This window comes from Schistosoma haematobium, chromosome ZW, assembly GCF_000699445.3.
Source record: "Schistosoma haematobium chromosome ZW, whole genome shotgun sequence".
Lineage (NCBI taxonomy): Eukaryota > Metazoa > Platyhelminthes > Trematoda > Strigeidida > Schistosomatidae > Schistosoma > Schistosoma haematobium.
Window position 1 is genome coordinate 38,849,912 of NC_067195.1, and position 21,958 is coordinate 38,871,869.

Genomic DNA, 21,958 nt, shown 5'->3' on the forward strand with positions numbered 1-21,958 from the left:
AGACCCGATGGACGGCATCCTAGGTTACTAAAGGAATTAGCTAACTTCATTGAGTATATGCCTTAATCTATCCGTAACTCAGGGTCGTTTACCAAAAGACTGGAAGAACGCCATAGTAAGTCCTGTCTTCAAAACAGGTACGAAACGTAAACCTGAGAATTACCAACCCGTTAGCCTAACTAGTGTGGTTGTTAAGATTTTATAGAAGATTATCCAGAAGGAGCTGTTTAAGTATCTCGATGAGAACCGGATCCTTTCGAAAAAGCAACATGGTTATAGAATAGGTTATTCCTGTCTCACTAACTTATTAGTGGTTCGTGAAAACTCGTGCGCTCTTAAGGACCAAAATTTACCCGTAGACGTAGCCTACATTGACTTCAGCAAAGCATTTGACGAAGTTCCGCACAACCGGCTGTTATGTAAGTTAAGAAATGTCGGGGTTGGAGGAAATCTATTGACGTGGATAAAATACTTCCTAGTTGGGCGCCAACAGAGTATGGGAGAACTCCAAGTTGTCTAACTGAGAAACTGCTTAGTAGAGTGCCCCAGAGTACAGTTTTGGGGCTAGCGTTATTCCTCTTGTATGTAAATGACCTTCCTCGTCTCCTATTATCATCGGTCTTGCTATATGCTGACGATGTCAAGATATGGAGAACGATACGATGTGAGGGTGATAGCTTAGAACTCCAAAATGACCTGGAGAAAGTATCTGGATGGTCTCAAACTTGGCAGTTGCCGATAAATACTTTCAAGTGTATTGTGATGCATACCCGTCATTAAGGCACAGGTACGTACATGATGAATGACACTGTTGTCCAGGCACACAATGACTTAGGAGTCATCGTTAGCCATGACTTAAAGACGACTGCACGCTGCCGTGCGATAGCCGCCAAATGTTCTAGAACTTTACGGTCAATACGTGGGGCCTTTAGTCACGTCGACGCTAAAAGTTTTTTGACTTTGTATACAGTATTCATGCGTCCTAAAATTTAGAATTGCATACAATCGGCTAGCCCCTTCTTAAAAAATATTGTGAGACTTGGAAGAGGTTCAGAGAACAGCAACTAAGCTGATTCCCGGGATAGCGAAGCTCCCGTATGATGTTCGGCTGGCTCATTCAGTCAGTCGCAACGTATATTTTCGTACGTTCGTAATTCAGTCTGAGTTGCCATACCACATTAACACATAGATACAATTGTCGATTCACATCCCATAGTGGTAGAGGTAGTAAGAGTATAAGCAGTAATCGGATACATCAGGGTTGGGAGATGATATTTAAGGAGTATAATCCAGTGAAATAAATTTGGAAAGAGAAAGAAAGGAACATGAATAACCGGTCTATACCGCCACGTCCAGGTTGAAAACCAGTAAGTTTTTCTCTAGTCTGCTCTTCACGAGCTTTAGTTAGGCGTCGATGTAGTATTGAAGCTAATATTTTAGACACTATATTAGTCAAACTGGTTCCTTTAGGATTGTCACAAGAGGACTGTTTTTCCTTTCTTATAGACTGGCACGATCCGTGATTGAGACCAGTCAGATGGGATTACGTCCGGTTCCCAGATCCTACCTAAGACCTCAGTCAATCTCACTCCTAATACTGAACCGCCATCCTTAAAAATCTCAGGGGTGAACCTGTCAGGGTCCGCTGCTCTCCCACGCTCCAGATTCTCCATAGCTTTTTCAATTTCGTAAAGAGTTGAAGGACTTACATCAACTTGCCATTCAGGTCGAATGGAAATAGTGGGAAACCGAAGTGTGGCTGAGGGCCAGTTCAACCGATCCCTAAATTGTTCTGCCCATTTATCCAATCTCCTGGATTGAGAGTGAATATGTTAGGATTTTCTCACGAGGTCGAGTGATTTCAGGGCAATACAGCCTGCTGCCTTTAAACCAGATTGCCTGCTTAGCACATCTAGCTAACCTTTGAGACTATCTAGGCATCCCCTTAAACTAAGACCACTGCGAAAACCGCACAAATTGCGTCATAACTTTACTTAAGCAATTTGATGCATACAAGGAAACATTTCTGAAAATAGTGCAAGTTTACTCAGTAGCCCCAATAACACCATTGCCCAATTTCAATAAACCAAAGGCTCGATTTCACATTTCAGATGGCGCTTATGACATACCAGTACAGCAAACGGTGGTTAGTAAAACGCTTGTTGACTACACTGAAGGCTATGAGGAATTAAAATGAACGCAACATAGGCAAGGGTGAACGGGGAACATCCCGACCTGCGACAGAGCAGCCTAGTGCTGGAAACCGGCGATAATCACAATGTTAACATGAAAAAATAGTGTGAAAAACCAACGTTTTGAGACGATGGATTTGATTTTTGACATTCGGAAAATACAAATCTACAACACTCGGTAAAAGTATAATATACAGACGACCTTGGCGACTTACCAGCTAATCAGGAAACTCTATCCAGTTATAAAACAGTTAATACAAAATAATAATAATACCACACAATCAACCTACAACATTCCTCCTAAATGGAAAACGATGGGGAATTTTATTCAGCTTCTCGTCACAACATTAGCAATACAAATGTAGTCAAAAGAAGCAAACTTGGTTGATTCCAAGCAACTACAACTCCACCGAAACTGCAAACTAGACGAAGCGAAATGATGAACAAAATACAGTATTCATCTTGTTTTGTTGTGACCTCGGAAAGGACGCAGATCGCGCCACTAGCTCAAAGATTTGATTGGTTGTCAGGATGAGTGGAGAGAAAATATGCTATGCCCACAATCATAGTGACTAAGCCAATAGGTAGCCGGATGTCACACCAGCAGCGACCATACCTGTCTAATTATTCCGTTTACCAATAGGAATACGATTACGTGGGTGGAATATGTCGCGTCCAATAGAATGCCATTGAAGCCAACTTACTAAATACAAACCAATCACATATCAGTTAGGTCGTTTTGTAGACAAACGACCTGTATATCACTGTTTTTCTGATCTCGTTAGCTGTGGTGTGCGTTGATTATCTTGCTGGAGATGGGTGACGGATCCAGGAAGGCTGTTATCAAAAATGCAGATATGTCCGAGGAAATGCAACAAGATGCGATAGAGGCAGCAACCCAAGCATTTGAAAAGTACAACATCGAGAAAGATATTGCTGCATATATTAAGAAAGAAGTATGTCCCATTCTTTTATATTTTATGAAATAGTTCGACAAGAAACATAATCCAACGTGGCATTGTGTCGTTGGGAGGAACTTTGGGAGCTACGTAACACATGAAACAAAACACTTTATCTACTTCTACGCTGGACAAGTTGCAATCCTTTTGTTCAAATCCGGTTAATATGGAATGCATTTAGTGATTATGCTAACATTATAAAGTTTGTATTTGATTATAATTGTTTTTTTTTAATAAACGGAATACACTCGTTAAGAAATTAAATGAGAAAGATTGGTGCTGAACTAATCTTTCTTATATAATTGCTTTACTATGCGTTGAAGTAGTGACAATATGTATGTACACACTAAATTCTGCTCGCTAAGTGGATGGCAATCTAATTGCGCATACCGCGTCATTTGATCAGTTTTCTTGATATTTGATTACATGTGGTCATCTCAGTACCGAATATTAAGCACAAACGTTGCATAATGAGAAATAGCAGTGGTTTCATGCACGTGGCCATGTGACAGCATTTTGAGAGGGGGACCTGCGTCTACCCACTCACGTGGACAGCCAGTTAGTCAACTACAACGTAGGATCAGGGACATATATACATCGGTCCAAGTTTCCACTCTCCACCAGCCATACAATAACATAGGACTTCGTACATCAGTCCCAGTTGCCATATCACATCAAAACAGAGGTACACTTGTCGACCCACACCCATAGTGGTAGAGGTAGTAAGAGTATAAGCAGTAATCGGAGATATTAGGGTTGGGATATGTCACTTAAGGAGTATAATCCAGTGAAATAAATTTGGAAAGAAAGAAAGGAATATGGAGAGTCGGGGAGAGCAAAGAGAGTGGATGAACCTGCGCCATTACAAACCATTTTGAGCCACGTCATTCAGGGTCTTTCGCCATCGGCTGCTGCCGTATTGCGAATACCAACCCGATAGTTTACACCCATCAACATGGCTCAGTCCAAATGCCCATGGCTTCATAGATTTGTAGTCTGATTGGGATTACCAAATATAGCGTGGCGTCGAGTTGAGATTAACTGTGAACACCGCTACCAAGAAACACGTGCCAAATAGATCAGAAGGCGAAGGTTGGACGTAACCAAAGAAACCCATAAAATCTCCGAGAAGCCAAATACCAGAAGGCAATTAATGGACCAAGTCGAGATATTTATTTGCTGGCGATCTCGTGGCATCGAAAGGATACCGAGATCGTGCCACGATACAACCTTGGTTACAGAAGGTAACCGAATTCGCGCGAAGTTACAATTAAAGTGTAAGTATAAGAATGGAAGCACAAAATAGCTGTCATTAGCACAGTCAAACAAAAGCACATTAAAACAAGCACTGGTACAGTTGGTTATAAGAATAATTGTTTCTATTAAACCAGTCGTGTTCTCGTGATAAATGTGAGTCACTACAGGAGCCCCCCGCTAGAAAGGGTTTACACTTTCGATAAATAGCGGTTTAAATCGTGGGACTGATCGGCTGACGAGAGATTGTAGGACGGAAGAATTGGCGAACAGGAAAGCGATCGTTGATCGTCGAGTTGCCAACGAAGGTCTTTTTCGGAGAACGGTACCAGGAGCGATGTGCTGTATTTGTTGCTTGAGTTGGCATGCTACACGAGAGTGGTTTGTATCCAGAATCTGAAGAGGGCGTTCGTAGGGAATGCGGACCAGAAACGCTGCAGACGAAGGACGAAACCACGTTGAGCCAAAAGACCAGAAGCGACCATAACGACCAAGTTCGAGACCAAGCGTATGCCAAGCATCCGAAACCAATATATCGACTGGGTGCGTTGACGAGAGCATGGGTGGCCAATCCAGCTTTCGCCAAAGTTGACTGAAGTCGACGGAACCAAACGGAGATGGTCGAGGGCGAGGGCTCAGGAAACAAAAAGAAAATCAAAAAAGAGAAGAGTGTAGCATGCAAGTAGCATAGGAATATTCCTACACCGTATCGGTTGTTGACTGTGCGACTATTCGCGGAAGCGTACGGGCAACCGTACTCGGCGACCGGAACGTGAGACGGCAGTCTCGTTCGTATCGCGTGAGCCTGCAATCTCATCCGAGGTCAGAGGCGGCGTGTTCTGCTGATCTGGACGTGAGACTATCGTCTCGTCCGTAGACGGTGCAGATGACGCGTGCTGTTGACCGGGACGTGAGAATGAGGTCTCAGATGTATCTAGCGTGGGACCTGAAGAAGATTTAAGGATCCCGCTAGGTTTAATAGGTCTAGCATTGAATCTCAGGTTACCAGATAGGGCACTGTCATCGACGTGTGCTGGTTTGAGACGATCAACGCTGACGATCTCGACGCGTCCATATCGATCAACCTTGAAGGTCTTTTCGTGACGAGCGATCACGTGAAAAGGGCCTTCGTAAGGCTGCTGCAAAGGTTTGCGTACCGAATCTACTCGTACAAAAACATGTGAACAGGTAGATAACTCTCGAGGGAGAGCGACCTGTCGATGTTGTATTCGAGTTGACACCGGAGACAGCGTTCGCATAAATGCAGACAGTCGATGGACGTAGTCTGATTTACCGAAATTAGGTCTGCTCCGTGGTGTGAAGAATTCTCCGGACAGACGCAATGTCGTGCCGTATACAAGTTCAGCGGCGGAACATTGGATATCTGCCTTCAAGCTCGTTCTGATCCCTAAAAGAACGAGCGGTAAGGTTTCGTACCAGTTGCCGTTTTCGTGTGCTCGTAGAGCACTTTTAAGTTGGCAGTGAAACCGTTTACTTAACCATTTGGTGCTGGGTGGTAGACAGATATGCTTATGCGAATGCATTCCGTACCAAGCAGCCGGGTCAGCGAGGAGAATAGTTAATAGGGGAAAATTTCTCGAATAAAGCGTGGAATTCATCGTCACGCGAATGAAAATTGCCAGGGATTCGGTACACATAAATGGGAGTCTATTATATTAGTACTATTTTTACCGTTATCCGTCATGTCGCGTATATTATATATTAAAAAATATGAAAATATACGACAGACGTGGATAGATAAATCGTAGACTCACCGAATCGGCTTCTTTGGAAGATTTGACCAGAAGCAGAGGCGTGTTCCAAAATACGGGTCACCAATTGTCGCGTGTCCCAAACTTTGGGATCACCAATTGTAGCGTGGCGTCGAGTTGAGATTAACTGTGAACACCGCTACCAAGAAACACGTGCCAAATAGATCAGAAGGCGAAGGTTGAACGTAACCAAAGAAACCCATAAAATCTCCGAGAAGCCAAATACCAGAAGGCAATTAATGGACCAAGTCGAGATATTTATTTGCTGGCGATCTCGTGGCATCGAAAGGATACCGAGATCGTGCCACGATACAACCTTGGTTACAGAAGGTAACCGAATTCGCGCGAAGTTACAATTAAAGTGTAAGTATAAGAATGGAAGCACAAAATAGCTGTCATTAGCACAGTCAAACAAAAGCACATTAAAACAAGCACTGGTACAGTTGGTTATAAGAATAATTGTTTCTATTAAACCAGTCGTGTTCTCGTGATAAATGTGAGTCACTACAGGAGCCCCCGCTAGAAAGGGTTTACACTTTCGATAAATAGCGGTTTAAATCGTGGGACTGATCGGCTGACGAGAGATTGTAGGACGGAAGAATTGGCGAACAGGAAAGCGATCGTTGATCGTCGAGTTGCCAACGAAGGTCTTTTTCGGAGAACGGTACCAGGAGCGATGTGCTGTATTTGTTGCTTGAGTTGGCATGCTACACGAGAGTGGTTTGTATCCAGAATCTGAAGAGGGCGTTCGTAGGGAATGCGGACCAGAAACGCTGCAGACGAAGGACGAAACCACGTTGAGCCAAAAGACCAGAAGCGACCATAACGACCAAGTTCGAGACCAAGCGTATGCCAAGCATTCGAAACCAATATATCGACTGGGTGCGTTGACGAGAGCATGGGTGGCCAATCCAGCTTTCGCCAAAGTTGACTGAAGTCGACGGAACCAAACGGAGATGGTCGAGGGCGAGGGCTCAGGAAACAAAAAGAAAATCAAAAAAGAGAAGAGTGTAGCATGCAAGTAGCATAGGAATATTCCTACACCGTATCGGTTGTTGACTGTGCGACTATTCGCGGAAGCGTACGGGCAACCGTACTCGGCGACCGGAACGTGAGACGGCAGTCTCGTTCGTATCGCGTGAGCCTGCAATCTCATCCGAGGTCAGAGGCGGCGTGTTCTGCTGATCTGGACGTGAGACTATCGTCTCGTCCGTAGACGGTGCAGATGACGCGTGCTGTTGACCGGGACGTGAGAATGAGGTCTCAGATGTATCTAGCGTGGGACCTGAAGAAGATTTAAGGATCCCGCTAGGTTTAATAGGTCTAGCATTGAATCTCAGGTTACCAGATAGGGCACTGTCATCGACGTGTGCTGGTTTGAGACGATCAACGCTGACGATCTCGACGCGTCCATATCGATCAACCTTGAAGGTCTTTTCGTGACGAGCGATCACGTGAAAAGGGCCTTCGTAAGGCTGCTGCAAAGGTTTGCGTACCGAATCTACTCGTACAAAAACATGTGAACAGGTAGATAACTCTCGAGGGAGAGCGACCTGTCGATGTTGTATTCGAGTTGACACCGGAGACAGCGTTCGCATAAATGCAGACAGTCGATGGACGTAGTCTGATTTACCGAAATTAGGTCTGCTCCGTGGTGTGAAGAATTCTCCGGACAGACGCAATGTCGTGCCGTATACAAGTTCAGCGGCGGAACATTGGATATCTGCCTTCAAGCTCGTTCTGATCCCTAAAAGAACGAGCGGTAAGGTTTCGTACCAGTTGCCGTTTTCGTGTGCTCGTAGAGCACTTTTAAGTTGGCAGTGAAACCGTTTACTTAACCATTTGGTGCTGGGTGGTAGACAGATATGCTTATGCGAATGCATTCCGTACCAAGCAGCCGGGTCAGCGAGGAGAATAGTTAATAGGGGAAAATTTCTCGAATAAAGCGTGGAATTCATCGTCACGCGAATGAAAATTGCCAGGGATTCGGTACACATAAATGGGAGTCTATTATATTAGTACTATTTTTACCGTTATCCGTCATGTCGCGTATATTATATATTAAAAAATATGAAAATATACGACAGACGTGGATAGATAAATCATAGACTCACCGAATCGGCTTCTTTGGAAGATTTGACCAGAAGCAGAGGCGTGTTCCAAAATACGGGTCACCAATTGTCGCGTGTCCCAAACTTTGGGATCACCAATTGTAGCGTGGCGTCGAGTTGAGATTAACTGTGAACACCGCTACCAAGAAACACGTGCCAAATAGATCAGAAGGCGAAGGTTGAACGTAACCAAAGAAACCCATAAAATCTCCGAGAAGCCAAATACCAGAAGGCAATTAATGGACCAAGTCGAGATATTTATTTGCTGGCGATCTCGTGGCATCGAAAGGATACCGAGATCGTGCCACGATACAACCTTGGTTACAGAAGGTAACCGAATTCGCGCGAAGTTACAATTAAAGTGTAAGTATAAGAATGGAAGCACAAAATAGCTGTCATTAGCACAGTCAAACAAAAGCACATTAAAACAAGCACTGGTACAGTTGGTTATAAGAATAATTGTTTCTATTAAACCAGTCGTGTTCTCGTGATAAATGTGAGTCACTACAGGAGCCCCCGCTAGAAAGGGTTTACACTTTCGATAAATAGCGGTTTAAATCGTGGGACTGATCGGCTGACGAGCGATTGTAGGACGGAAGAATTGGCGAACAGGAAAGCGATCGTTGATCGTCGAGTTGCCAACGAAGGTCTTTTCGGAGAACGGTACCAGGAGCGATGTGCTGTATTTGTTGCTTGAGTTGGCATGCTACACGAGAGTGGTTTGTATCCAGAATCTGAAGAGGGCGTTCGTAGGGAATGCGGACCAGAAACGCTGCAGACGAAGGACGAAACCACGTTGAGCCAAAAGACCAGAAGCGACCATAACGACCAAGTTCGAGACCAAGCGTATGCCAAGCATTCGAAACCAATATATCGACTGGGTGCGTTGACGAGAGCATGGGTGGCCAATCCAGCTTTCGCCAAAGTTGACTGAAGTCGACGGAACCAAACGGAGATGGTCGAGGGCGAGGGCTCAGGAAACAAAAAGAAAATCAAAAAAGAGAAGAGTGTAGCATGCAAGTAGCATAGGAATATTCCTACACCGTATCGGTTGTTGACTGTGCGACTATTCGCGGAAGCGTACGGGCAACCGTACTCGGCGACCGGAACGTGAGACGGCAGTCTCGTTCGTATCGCGTGAGCCTGCAATCTCATCCGAGGTCAGAGGCGGCGTGTTCTGCTGATCTGGACGTGAGACTATCGTCTCGTCCGTAGACGGTGCAGATGACGCGTGCTGTTGACCGGGACGTGAGAATGAGGTCTCAGATGTATCTAGCGTGGGACCTGAAGAAGATTTAAGGATCCCGCTAGGTTTAATAGGTCTAGCATTGAATCTCAGGTTACCAGATAGGGCACTGTCATCGACGTGTGCTGGTTTGAGACGATCAACGCTGACGATCTCGACGCGTCCATATCGATCAACCTTGAAGGTCTTTTCGTGACGAGCGATCACGTGAAAAGGGCCTTCGTAAGGCTGCTGCAAAGGTTTGCGTACCGAATCTACTCGTACAAAAACATGTGAACAGGTAGATAACTCTCGAGGGAGAGCGACCTGTCGATGTTGTATTCGAGTTGACACCGGAGACAGCGTTCGCATAAATGCAGACAGTCGATGGACGTAGTCTGATTTACCGAAATTAGGTCTGCTCCGTGGTGTGAAGAATTCTCCGGACAGACGCAATGTCGTGCCGTATACAAGTTCAGCGGCGGAACATTGGATATCTGCCTTCAAGCTCGTTCTGATCCCTAAAAGAACGAGCGGTAAGGTTTCGTACCAGTTGCCGTTTTCGTGTGCTCGTAGAGCACTTTTAAGTTGGCAGTGAAACCGTTTACTTAACCATTTGGTGCTGGGTGGTAGACAGATATGCTTATGCGAATGCATTCCGTACCAAGCAGCCGGGTCAGCGAGGAGAATAGTTAATAGGGGAAAATTTCTCGAATAAAGCGTGGAATTCATCGTCACGCGAATGAAAATTGCCAGGGATTCGGTACACATAAATGGGAGTCTATTATATTAGTACTATTTTTACCGTTATCCGTCATGTCGCGTATATTATATATTAAAAAATATGAAAATATACGACAGACGTGGATAGATAAATCATAGACTCACCGAATCGGCTTCTTTGGAAGATTTGACCAGAAGCAGAGGCGTGTTCCAAAATACGGGTCACCAATTGTCGCGTGTCCCAAACTTTGGGATCACCAATTGTAGCGTGGCGTCGAGTTGAGATTAACTGTGAACACCGCTACCAAGAAACACGTGCCAAATAGATCAGAAGGCGAAGGTTGAACGTAACCAAAGAAACCCATAAAATCTCCGAGAAGCCAAATACCAGAAGGCAATTAATGGACCAAGTCGAGATATTTATTTGCTGGCGATCTCGTGGCATCGAAAGGATACCGAGATCGTGCCACGATACAACCTTGGTTACAGAAGGTAACCGAATTCGCGCGAAGTTACAATTAAAGTGTAAGTATAAGAATGGAAGCACAAAATAGCTGTCATTAGCACAGTCAAACAAAAGCACATTAAAACAAGCACTGGTACAGTTGGTTATAAGAATAATTGTTTCTATTAAACCAGTCGTGTTCTCGTGATAAATGTGAGTCACTACAGGAGCCCCCGCTAGAAAGGGTTTACACTTTCGATAAATAGCGGTTTAAATCGTGGGACTGATCGGCTGACGAGCGATTGTAGGACGGAAGAATTGGCGAACAGGAAAGCGATCGTTGATCGTCGAGTTGCCAACGAAGGTCTTTTCGGAGAACGGTACCAGGAGCGATGTGCTGTATTTGTTGCTTGAGTTGGCATGCTACACGAGAGTGGTTTGTATCCATAATCTGAAGAGGGCGTTCGTAGGGAATGCGGACCAGAAACGCTGCAGACGAAGGACGAAACCACGTTGAGCCAAAAGACCAGAAGCGACCATAACGACCAAGTTCGAGACCAAGCGTATGCCAAGCATTCGAAACCAATATATCGACTGGGTGCGTTGACGAGAGCATGGGTGGCCAATCCAGCTTTCGCCAAAGTTGACTGAAGTCGACGGAACCAAACGGAGATGGTCGAGGGCGAGGGCTCAGGAAACAAAAAGAAAATCAAAAAAGAGAAGAGTGTAGCATGCAAGTAGCATAGGAATATTCCTACACCGTATCGGTTGTTGACTGTGCGACTATTCGCGGAAGCGTACGGGCAACCGTACTCGGCGACCGGAACGTGAGACGGCAGTCTCGTTCGTATCGCGTGAGCCTGCAATCTCATCCGAGGTCAGAGGCGGCGTGTTCTGCTGATCTGGACGTGAGACTATCGTCTCGTCCGTAGACGGTGCAGATGACGCGTGCTGTTGACCGGGACGTGAGAATGAGGTCTCAGATGTATCTAGCGTGGGACCTGAAGAAGATTTAAGGATCCCGCTAGGTTTAATAGGTCTAGCATTGAATCTCAGGTTACCAGATAGGGCACTGTCATCGACGTGTGCTGGTTTGAGACGATCAACGCTGACGATCTCGACGCGTCCATATCGATCAACCTTGAAGGTCTTTTCGTGACGAGCGATCACGTGAAAAGGGCCTTCGTAAGGCTGCTGCAAAGGTTTGCGTACCGAATCTACTCGTACAAAAACATGTGAACAGGTAGATAACTCTCGAGGGAGAGCGACCTGTCGATGTTGTATTCGAGTTGACACCGGAGACAGCGTTCGCATAAATGCAGACAGTCGATGGACGTAGTCTGATTTACCGAAATTAGGTCTGCTCCGTGGTGTGAAGAATTCTCCGGACAGACGCAATGTCGTGCCGTATACAAGTTCAGCGGCGGAACATTGGATATCTGCCTTCAAGCTCGTTCTGATCCCTAAAAGAACGAGCGGTAAGGTTTCGTACCAGTTGCCGTTTTCGTGTGCTCGTAGAGCACTTTTAAGTTGGCAGTGAAACCGTTTACTTAACCATTTGGTGCTGGGTGGTAGACAGATATGCTTATGCGAATGCATTCCGTACCAAGCAGCCGGGTCAGCGAGGAGAATAGTTAATAGGGGAAAATTTCTCGAATAAAGCGTGGAATTCATCGTCACGCGAATGAAAATTGCCAGGGATTCGGTACACATAAATGGGAGTCTATTATATTAGTACTATTTTTACCGTTATCCGTCATGTCGCGTATATTATATATTAAAAAATATGAAAATATACGACAGACGTGGATAGATAAATCATAGACTCACCGAATCGGCTTCTTTGGAAGATTTGACCAGAAGCAGAGGCGTGTTCCAAAATACGGGTCACCAATTGTCGCGTGTCCCAAACTTTGGGATCACCAATTGTAGCGTGGCGTCGAGTTGAGATTAACTGTGAACACCGCTACCAAGAAACACGTGCCAAATAGATCAGAAGGCGAAGGTTGAACGTAACCAAAGAAACCCATAAAATCTCCGAGAAGCCAAATACCAGAAGGCAATTAATGGACCAAGTCGAGATATTTATTTGCTGGCGATCTCGTGGCATCGAAAGGATACCGAGATCGTGCCACGATACAACCTTGGTTACAGAAGGTAACCGAATTCGCGCGAAGTTACAATTAAAGTGTAAGTATAAGAATGGAAGCACAAAATAGCTGTCATTAGCACAGTCAAACAAAAGCACATTAAAACAAGCACTGGTACAGTTGGTTATAAGAATAATTGTTTCTATTAAACCAGTCGTGTTCTCGTGATAAATGTGAGTCACTACAGGAGCCCCCGCTAGAAAGGGTTTACACTTTCGATAAATAGCGGTTTAAATCGTGGGACTGATCGGCTGACGAGCGATTGTAGGACGGAAGAATTGGCGAACAGGAAAGCGATCGTTGATCGTCGAGTTGCCAACGAAGGTCTTTTCGGAGAACGGTACCAGGAGCGATGTGCTGTATTTGTTGCTTGAGTTGGCATGCTACACGAGAGTGGTTTGTATCCAGAATCTGAAGAGGGCGTTCGTAGGGAATGCGGACCAGAAACGCTGCAGACGAAGGACGAAACCACGTTGAGCCAAAAGACCAGAAGCGACCATAACGACCAAGTTCGAGACCAAGCGTATGCCAAGCATTCGAAACCAATATATCGACTGGGTGCGTTGACAAGAGCATGGGTGGCCAATCCAGCTTTCGCCAAAGTTGACTGAAGTCGACGGAACCAAACGGAGATGGTCGAGGGCGAGGGCTCAGGAAACAAAAAGAAAATCAAAAAAGAGAAGAGTGTAGCATGCAAGTAGCATAGGAATATTCCTACACCGTATCGGTTGTTGACTGTGCGACTATTCGCGGAAGCGTACGGGCAACCGTACTCGGCGACCGGAACGTGAGACGGCAGTCTCGTTCGTATCGCGTGAGCCTGCAATCTCATCCGAGGTCAGAGGCGGCGTGTTCTGCTGATCTGGACGTGAGACTATCGTCTCGTCCGTAGACGGTGCAGATGACGCGTGCTGTTGACCGGGACGTGAGAATGAGGTCTCAGATGTATCTAGCGTGGGACCTGAAGAAGATTTAAGGATCCCGCTAGGTTTAATAGGTCTAGCATTGAATCTCAGGTTACCAGATAGGGCACTGTCATCGACGTGTGCTGGTTTGAGACGATCAACGCTGACGATCTCGACGCGTCCATATCGATCAACCTTGAAGGTCTTTTCGTGACGAGCGATCACGTGAAAAGGGCCTTCGTAAGGCTGCTGCAAAGGTTTGCGTACCGAATCTACTCGTACAAAAACATGTGAACAGGTAGATAACTCTCGAGGGAGAGCGACCTGTCGATGTTGTATTCGAGTTGACACCGGAGACAGCGTTCGCATAAATGCAGACAGTCGATGGACGTAGTCTGATTTACCGAAATTAGGTCTGCTCCGTGGTGTGAAGAATTCTCCGGACAGACGCAATGTCGTGCCGTATACAAGTTCAGCGGCGGAACATTGGATATCTGCCTTCAAGCTCGTTCTGATCCCTAAAAGAACGAGCGGTAAGGTTTCGTACCAGTTGCCGTTTTCGTGTGCTCGTAGAGCACTTTTAAGTTGGCAGTGAAACCGTTTACTTAACCATTTGGTGCTGGGTGGTAGACAGATATGCTTATGCGAATGCATTCCGTACCAAGCAGCCGGGTCAGCGAGGAGAATAGTTAATAGGGGAAAATTTCTCGAATAAAGCGTGGAATTCATCGTCACGCGAATGAAAATTGCCAGGGATTCGGTACACATAAATGGGAGTCTATTATATTAGTACTATTTTTACCGTTATCCGTCATGTCGCGTATATTATATATTAAAAAATATGAAAATATACGACAGACGTGGATAGATAAATCATAGACTCACCGAATCGGCTTCTTTGGAAGATTTGACCAGAAGCAGAGGCGTGTTCCAAAATACGGGTCACCAATTGTCGCGTGTCCCAAACTTTGGGATCACCAATTGTAGCGTGGCGTCGAGTTGAGATTAACTGTGAACACCGCTACCAAGAAACACGTGCCAAATAGATCAGAAGGCGAAGGTTGAACGTAACCAAAGAAACCCATAAAATCTCCGAGAAGCCAAATACCAGAAGGCAATTAATGGACCAAGTCGAGATATTTATTTGCTGGCGATCTCGTGGCATCGAAAGGATACCGAGATCGTGCCACGATACAACCTTGGTTACAGAAGGTAACCGAATTCGCGCGAAGTTACAATTAAAGTGTAAGTATAAGAATGGAAGCACAAAATAGCTGTCATTAGCACAGTCAAACAAAAGCACATTAAAACAAGCACTGGTACAGTTGGTTATAAGAATAATTGTTTCTATTAAACCAGTCGTGTTCTCGTGATAAATGTGAGTCACTACAGGAGCCCCCGCTAGAAAGGGTTTACACTTTCGATAAATAGCGGTTTAAATCGTGGGACTGATCGGCTGACGAGCGATTGTAGGACGGAAGAATTGGCGAACAGGAAAGCGATCGTTGATCGTCGAGTTGCCAACGAAGGTCTTTTCGGAGAACGGTACCAGGAGCGATGTGCTGTATTTGTTGCTTGAGTTGGCATGCTACACGAGAGTGGTTTGTATCCAGAATCTGAAGAGGGCGTTCGTAGGGAATGCGGACCAGAAACGCTGCAGACGAAGGACGAAACCACGTTGAGCCAAAAGACCAGAAGCGACCATAACGACCAAGTTCGAGACCAAGCGTATGCCAAGCATTCGAAACCAATATATCGACTGGGTGCGTTGACGAGAGCATGGGTGGCCAATCCAGCTTTCGCCAAAGTTGACTGAAGTCGACGGAACCAAACGGAGATGGTCGAGGGCGAGGGCTCAGGAAACAAAAAGAAAATCAAAAAAAGAGAAGAGTGTAGCATGCAAGTAGCATAGGAATATTCCTACACCGTATCGGTTGTTGACTGTGCGACTATTCGCGGAAGCGTACGGGCAACCGTACTCGGCGACCGGAACGTGAGACGGCAGTCTCGTTCGTATCGCGTGAGCCTGCAATCTCATCCGAGGTCAGAGGCGGCGTGTTCTGCTGATCTGGACGTGAGACTATCGTCTCGTCCGTAGACGGTGCAGATGACGCGTGCTGTTGACCGGGACGTGAGAATGAGGTCTCAGATGTATCTAGCGTGGGACCTGAAGAAGATTTAAGGATCCCGCTAGGTTTAATAGGTCTAGCATTGAATCTCAGGTTACCAGATAGGGCACTGTCATCGACGTGTGCTGGTTTGAGACGATCAACGCTGACGATCTCGACGCGTCCATATCGATCAACCTTGAAGGTCTTTTCGTGACGAGCGATCACGTGAAAAGGGCCTTCGTAAGGCTGCTGCAAAGGTTTGCGTACCGAATCTACTCGTACAAAAACATGTGAACAGGTAGATAACTCTCGAGGGAGAGCGACCTGTCGATGTTGTATTCGAGTTGACACCGGAGACAGCGTTCGCATAAATGCAGACAGTCGATGGACGTAGTCTGATTTACCGAAATTAGGTCTGCTCCGTGGTGTGAAGAATTCTCCGGACAGACGCAATGTCGTGCCGTATACAAGTTCAGCGGCGGAACATTGGATATCTGCCTTCAAGCTCGTTCTGATCCCTAAAAGAACGAGCGGTAAGGTTTCGTACCAGTTGCCGTTTTCGTGTGCTCGTAGAGCACTTTTAAGTTGGCAGTGAAACCGTTTACTTAACCATTTGGTGCTGGGTGGTAGACAGATATGCTTATGCGAATGCATTCCGTACCAAGCAGCCGGGTCAGCGAGGAGAATAGTTAATAGGGAAAATTTCTCGAATAAAGCGTGGAATTCATCGTCACGCGAATGAAAATTGCCAGGGATTCGGTACACATAAATGGGAGTCTATTATATTAGTACTATTTTTACCGTTATCCGTCATGTCGCGTATATTATATATTAAAAAATATGAAAATATACGACAGACGTGGATAGATAAATCATAGACTCACCGAATCGGCTTCTTTGGAAGATTTGACCAGAAGCAGAGGCGTGTTCCAAAATACGGGTCACCAATTGTCGCGTGTCCCAAACTTTGGGATCACCAATTGTAGCGTGGCGTCGAGTTGAGATTAACTGTGAACACCGCTACCAAGAAACACGTGCCAAATAGATCAGAAGGCGAAGGTTGAACGTAACCAAAGAAACCCATAAAATCTCCGAGAAGCCAAATACCAGAAGGCAATTAATGGACCAAGTCGAGATATTTATTTGCTGGCGATCTCGTGGCATCGAAAGGATACCGAGATCGTGCCACGATACAACCTTGGTTACAGAAGGTAACCGAATTCGCGCGAAGTTACAATTAAAGTGTAAGTATAAGAATGGAAGCACAAAATAGCTGTCATTAGCACAGTCAAACAAAAGCACATTAAAACAAGCACTGGTACAGTTGGTTATAAGAATAATTGTTTCTATTAAACCAGTCGTGTTCTCGTGATAAATGTGAGTCACTACAGGAGCCCCCGCTAGAAAGGGTTTACACTTTCGATAAATAGCGGTTTAAATCGTGGGACTGATCGGCTGACGAGAGATTGTAGGACGGAAGAATTGGCGAACAGGAAAGCGATCGTTGATCGTCGAGTTGCCAACGAAGGTCTTTTCGGAGAACGGTACCAGGAGCGATGTGCTGTATTTGTTGCTTGAGTTGGCATGCTACACGAGAGTGGTTTGTATCCAGAATCTGAAGAGGGCGTTCGTAGGGAATGCGGACCAGAAACGCTGCAGACGAAGGACGAAACCACGTTGAGCCAAAAGACCAGAAGCGACCATAACGACCAAGTTCGAGACCAAGCGTATGCCAAGCATTCGAAACCAATATATCGACTGGGTGCGTTGACGAGAGCATGGGTGGCCAATCCAGCTTTCGCCAAAGTTGACTGAAGTCGACGGAACCAAACGGAGATGGTCGAGGGCGAGGGCTCAGGAAACAAAAAGAAAATCAAAAAAAAGAGAAGAGTGTAGCATGCAAGTAGCATAGGAATATTCCTACACCGTATCGGTTGTTGACTGTGCGACTATTCGCGGAAGCGTACGGGCAACCGTACTCGGCGACCGGAACGTGAGACGGCAGTCTCGTTCGTATCGCGTGAGCCTGCAATCTCATCCGAGGTCAGAGGCGGCGTGTTCTGCTGATCTGGACGTGAGACTATCGTCTCGTCCGTAGACGGTGCAGATGACGCGTGCTGTTGACCGGGACGTGAGAATGAGGTCTCAGATGTATCTAGCGTGGGACCTGAAGAAGATTTAAGGATCCCGCTAGGTTTAATAGGTCTAGCATTGAATCTCAGGTTACCAGATAGGGCACTGTCATCGACGTGTGCTGGTTTGAGACGATCAACGCTGACGATCTCGACGCGTCCATATCGATCAACCTTGAAGGTCTTTTCGTGACGAGCGATCACGTGAAAAGGGCCTTCGTAAGGCTGCTGCAAAGGTTTGCGTACCGAATCTACTCGTACAAAAACATGTGAACAGGTAGATAACTCTCGAGGGAGAGCGACCTGTCGATGTTGTATTCGAGTTGACACCGGAGACAGCGTTCGCATAAATGCAGACAGTCGATGGACGTAGTCTGATTTACCGAAATTAGGTCTGCTCCGTGGTGTGAAGAATTCTCCGGACAGACGCAATGTCGTGCCGTATACAAGTTCAGCGGCGGAACATTGGATATCTGCCTTCAAGCTCGTTCTGATCCCTAAAAGAACGAGCGGTAAGGTTTCGTACCAGTTGCCGTTTTCGTGTGCTCGTAGAGCACTTTTAAGTTGGCAGTGAAACCGTTTACTTAACCATTTGGTGCTGGGTGGTAGACAGATATGCTTATGCGAATGCATTCCGTACCAAGCAGCCGGGTCAGCGAGGAGAATAGTTAATAGGGGAAAATTTCTCGAATAAAGCGTGGAATTCATCGTCACGCGAATGAAAATTGCCAGGGATTCGGTACACATAAATGGGAGTCTATTATATTAGTACTATTTTTACCGTTATCCGTCATGTCGCGTATATTATATATTAAAAAATATGAAAATATACGACAGACGTGGATAGATAAATCATAGACTCACCGAATCGGCTTCTTTGGAAGATTTGACCAGAAGCAGAGGCGTGTTCCAAAATACGGGTCACCAATTGTCGCGTGTCCCAAACTTTGGGATCACCAATTGTAGCGTGGCGTCGAGTTGAGATTAACTGTGAACACCGCTACCAAGAAACACGTGCCAAATAGATCAGAAGGCGAAGGTTGAACGTAACCAAAGAAACCCATAAAATCTCCGAGAAGCCAAATACCAGAAGGCAATTAATGGACCAAGTCGAGATATTTATTTGCTGGCGATCTCGTGGCATCGAAAGGATACCGAGATCGTGCCACGATACAACCTTGGTTACAGAAGGTAACCGAATTCGCGCGAAGTTACAATTAAAGTGTAAGTATAAGAATGGAAGCACAAAATAGCTGTCATTAGCACAGTCAAACAAAAGCACATTAAAACAAGCACTGGTACAGTTGGTTATAAGAATAATTGTTTCTATTAAACCAGTCGTGTTCTCGTGATAAATGTGAGTCACTATAGTTTTGTTCCACGTTTCAGTCTGACTGCCCTTATATTTCTTCCAACCTTCTCCTATACCGAAAAACTGACGCCGGGACAGGCAGTGATTGGGCATATGTAACACATGTCCCAGCCATCTCAACTGATGAAGTCTCACTATTTTCTTAATTGACTTGCCATCCTTACTGTTATGTCTCGATAAGAATAATGAATGGTAACATGGGGGATGCATTTATGGACTAATACTGTGCGTATATTTTTATCATATAATTGTTAAATAACTAAACTATTCATGTCCCTCTTGTTATGAGCGTCATTTTGAACTATTATTCTACGACTTGCCATTCTTGAATTGTGCCCTCTCTATTAATTACTACCTCCCACACTCACATTCACTTTTGGCTAAATCTTGTGCAAATGTTGTTTCCTATTTTATGGTACGATGTGGTCTTTCTGGTTGGTATATGAACCGAGTACCTTTGAAACAAATGATTCATATTGCAGAGGCTGAGATGGGTGTTCTGAACTTAACTGGCTGGGCTAGGCAGGAAGCAGGCCTAATATGGACTCTATACTGCTCGTACGTGTTTTATGCGTCATTGGTCGATCGACAATTCAATGCTCTCTAATTTGCGGTATCATTACGTCATACATTTGCAGGGCACCCAGGCCACAAGTTATAGCAATTACCTAGTACCCGTTTCGTAACAACCACAATACTTACTCGGTGGTCACAGAATATACGAGAAATGCTTCGGAGACACCTATGATCGAATACTAGTAACCTACGAATATCCTCTACTCTTACCGGCCATGTCTCACTGCCATAAAGTAGGACGGAACGAACTGCTGAGCAGTAAACCCGTCCGTTGGTTGGTAGACAGATATCTCGCCTACGACATATATGGTGCGAGTTTGGCAAAACCTATTCGAGCCTTCTGTATCCGTGCTGAGATTCCGTCACACACCGGTCCTTAAAGACTGATAAGACTCCCGACAGTTAAACAAGAAAGGAGAGAGTGGAAAGCCCCGACAAACACCACTTGAGGTAATCAATTCTGATGACAGTTCGTCATAAGCTCTCACTCGACCAGTTGTGTTCGAGTAGAGAACCTTTACAAGGTTAATTTACTTCTTCGGTACTCCTTTCAGTGACAAACACTGCCGTAGAACCTCACGATCAACAGAGTCAAATGCCGCCTTAAGTTCGAGAAATACTACGATTGTGGGATGTCTGAGTGTGTCTATGTTCTAGGACCTGACGTAGTGTAAATATCTGGTCTATACCGCCACGTCCAGGCCGAGAACCAGCCTAGTTTTCTCTAGTCTGCTCTTCACCAGCTTTAGTTCGGCGTCGATGAATTATTGAAGCTAATATTTCAGACACTATATTGGTCAAACTGCTTACTTTAAGATTGTCACCAGAGGACTGTTTGTACGTAAATAAATAATTAGACAACTTGCGTATTCATACACTAAGCTACTATCTCGCAACTGGAACTTCATAATGGTGTATGAGACTACAGCTTTGGAAGCCTTTTTGATAGTGACCGTAAAAATGAAAATTCACTTGAGTTAATCAGTTATACATCTGTTAAAATGACTGTAATTTATAAATTCTCGCTAAACACAAATCACAGTATAAGTGTGTTAAAAGTTCACTAAGTAATGTAACGAATATATGTTAAAGGTCGACCTTAAATTCACCTTAAGTCAATATCGATTGTATTGCTCATAAATTGTATTTGAGTTCTTCACATCCTCAGCAATAGGCCATTTTAATCAGACTAAATGGATCAGTATTTTATTGATAGTGTGTTGTTTTGGCTATTGTCGTTTAACTGTTGTAGAGCACGCTTTTGGACATTTGTTACAGAAAAAGCCTTAGGCTGCCTTTTAGGGTTAGAAGTGTGAGTACTAACGTAGGTTTTGCTTTAAGAATGCTCTAGACATCTGGTTCCTAATTAGTTTTAGTAAGTTGATCCAATTACATAAAAAGCAAAGCAAACAGGATAAAACATCAGAGAATACGTTGAGCGATTGAGATTAACGAGGCCTGGAGCAGTAAATAACATATCTATATAATCCGGTTGCTAAAGTCAATATTTTGTTACACTGTTTGCTCGTTTTTATTTAACAACATGAAGTGGCTGTTCCATTTAATCAGCCTAAAATCTACTGTCTAGATGATTGTTTCTTAGTAGACTGACCCACTTGGCTATAGGCCAAGTCTTACCATCTGTGAAATAGTCTTTGTATTCTACCTACATGAATTCCCAGACAAACGGTTTCATTAGGTTGTTCAGGAAATGATTGATGAAGTACAAAGTGAACAACATGGCTTCAACGATGTATCGTACTAAGAGCAAACTCATTAACTCTTCTTTGAGCTTTACTTTTAGGATATAGAGTTGGTTATATTGATTAAAGTAGGTGGATAAGCGCTCAAGTTTCCAACTAAGTAGGTCAAAGTTGAATATTTTAACTAAAAAATCAGCAATCTAGAGCAGCTATTTTAGATACTATATTAGTCAAACTGGTTCCTTTAAGATTGTCACAAGAGGACTGTTTTTCCTTTCTTATAGACTGGCACGATCCGTGATTGAGACCAGTCAGATGGGATTACGTC

At 44.9% G+C, this 21,958-nt stretch overlaps 2 protein-coding genes across 2 annotated transcripts; both read right to left on the minus strand.

Annotated features, from left to right (window-relative positions):
* Positions 1-4,305: 4,305 nt before the first annotated feature.
* Positions 4,306-8,651, minus strand: MS3_00003500 (uncharacterized protein). Its single transcript, XM_051211319.1, has one exon. The coding sequence runs from the start codon at positions 8,172-8,174 to the stop codon at positions 7,245-7,247; it is 930 nt and encodes a 309-aa protein (XP_051071364.1). The 5' UTR covers positions 8,175-8,651; the 3' UTR covers positions 4,306-7,244.
* A 3,645-nt stretch (positions 8,652-12,296) lies between these two features.
* MS3_00003501 (uncharacterized protein) lies at positions 12,297-19,205 on the minus strand. Its single transcript, XM_051211320.1, has one exon. The coding sequence runs from the start codon at positions 18,724-18,726 to the stop codon at positions 17,797-17,799; it is 930 nt and encodes a 309-aa protein (XP_051071365.1). The 5' UTR covers positions 18,727-19,205; the 3' UTR covers positions 12,297-17,796.
* Positions 19,206-21,958: the final 2,753 nt, after the last annotated feature.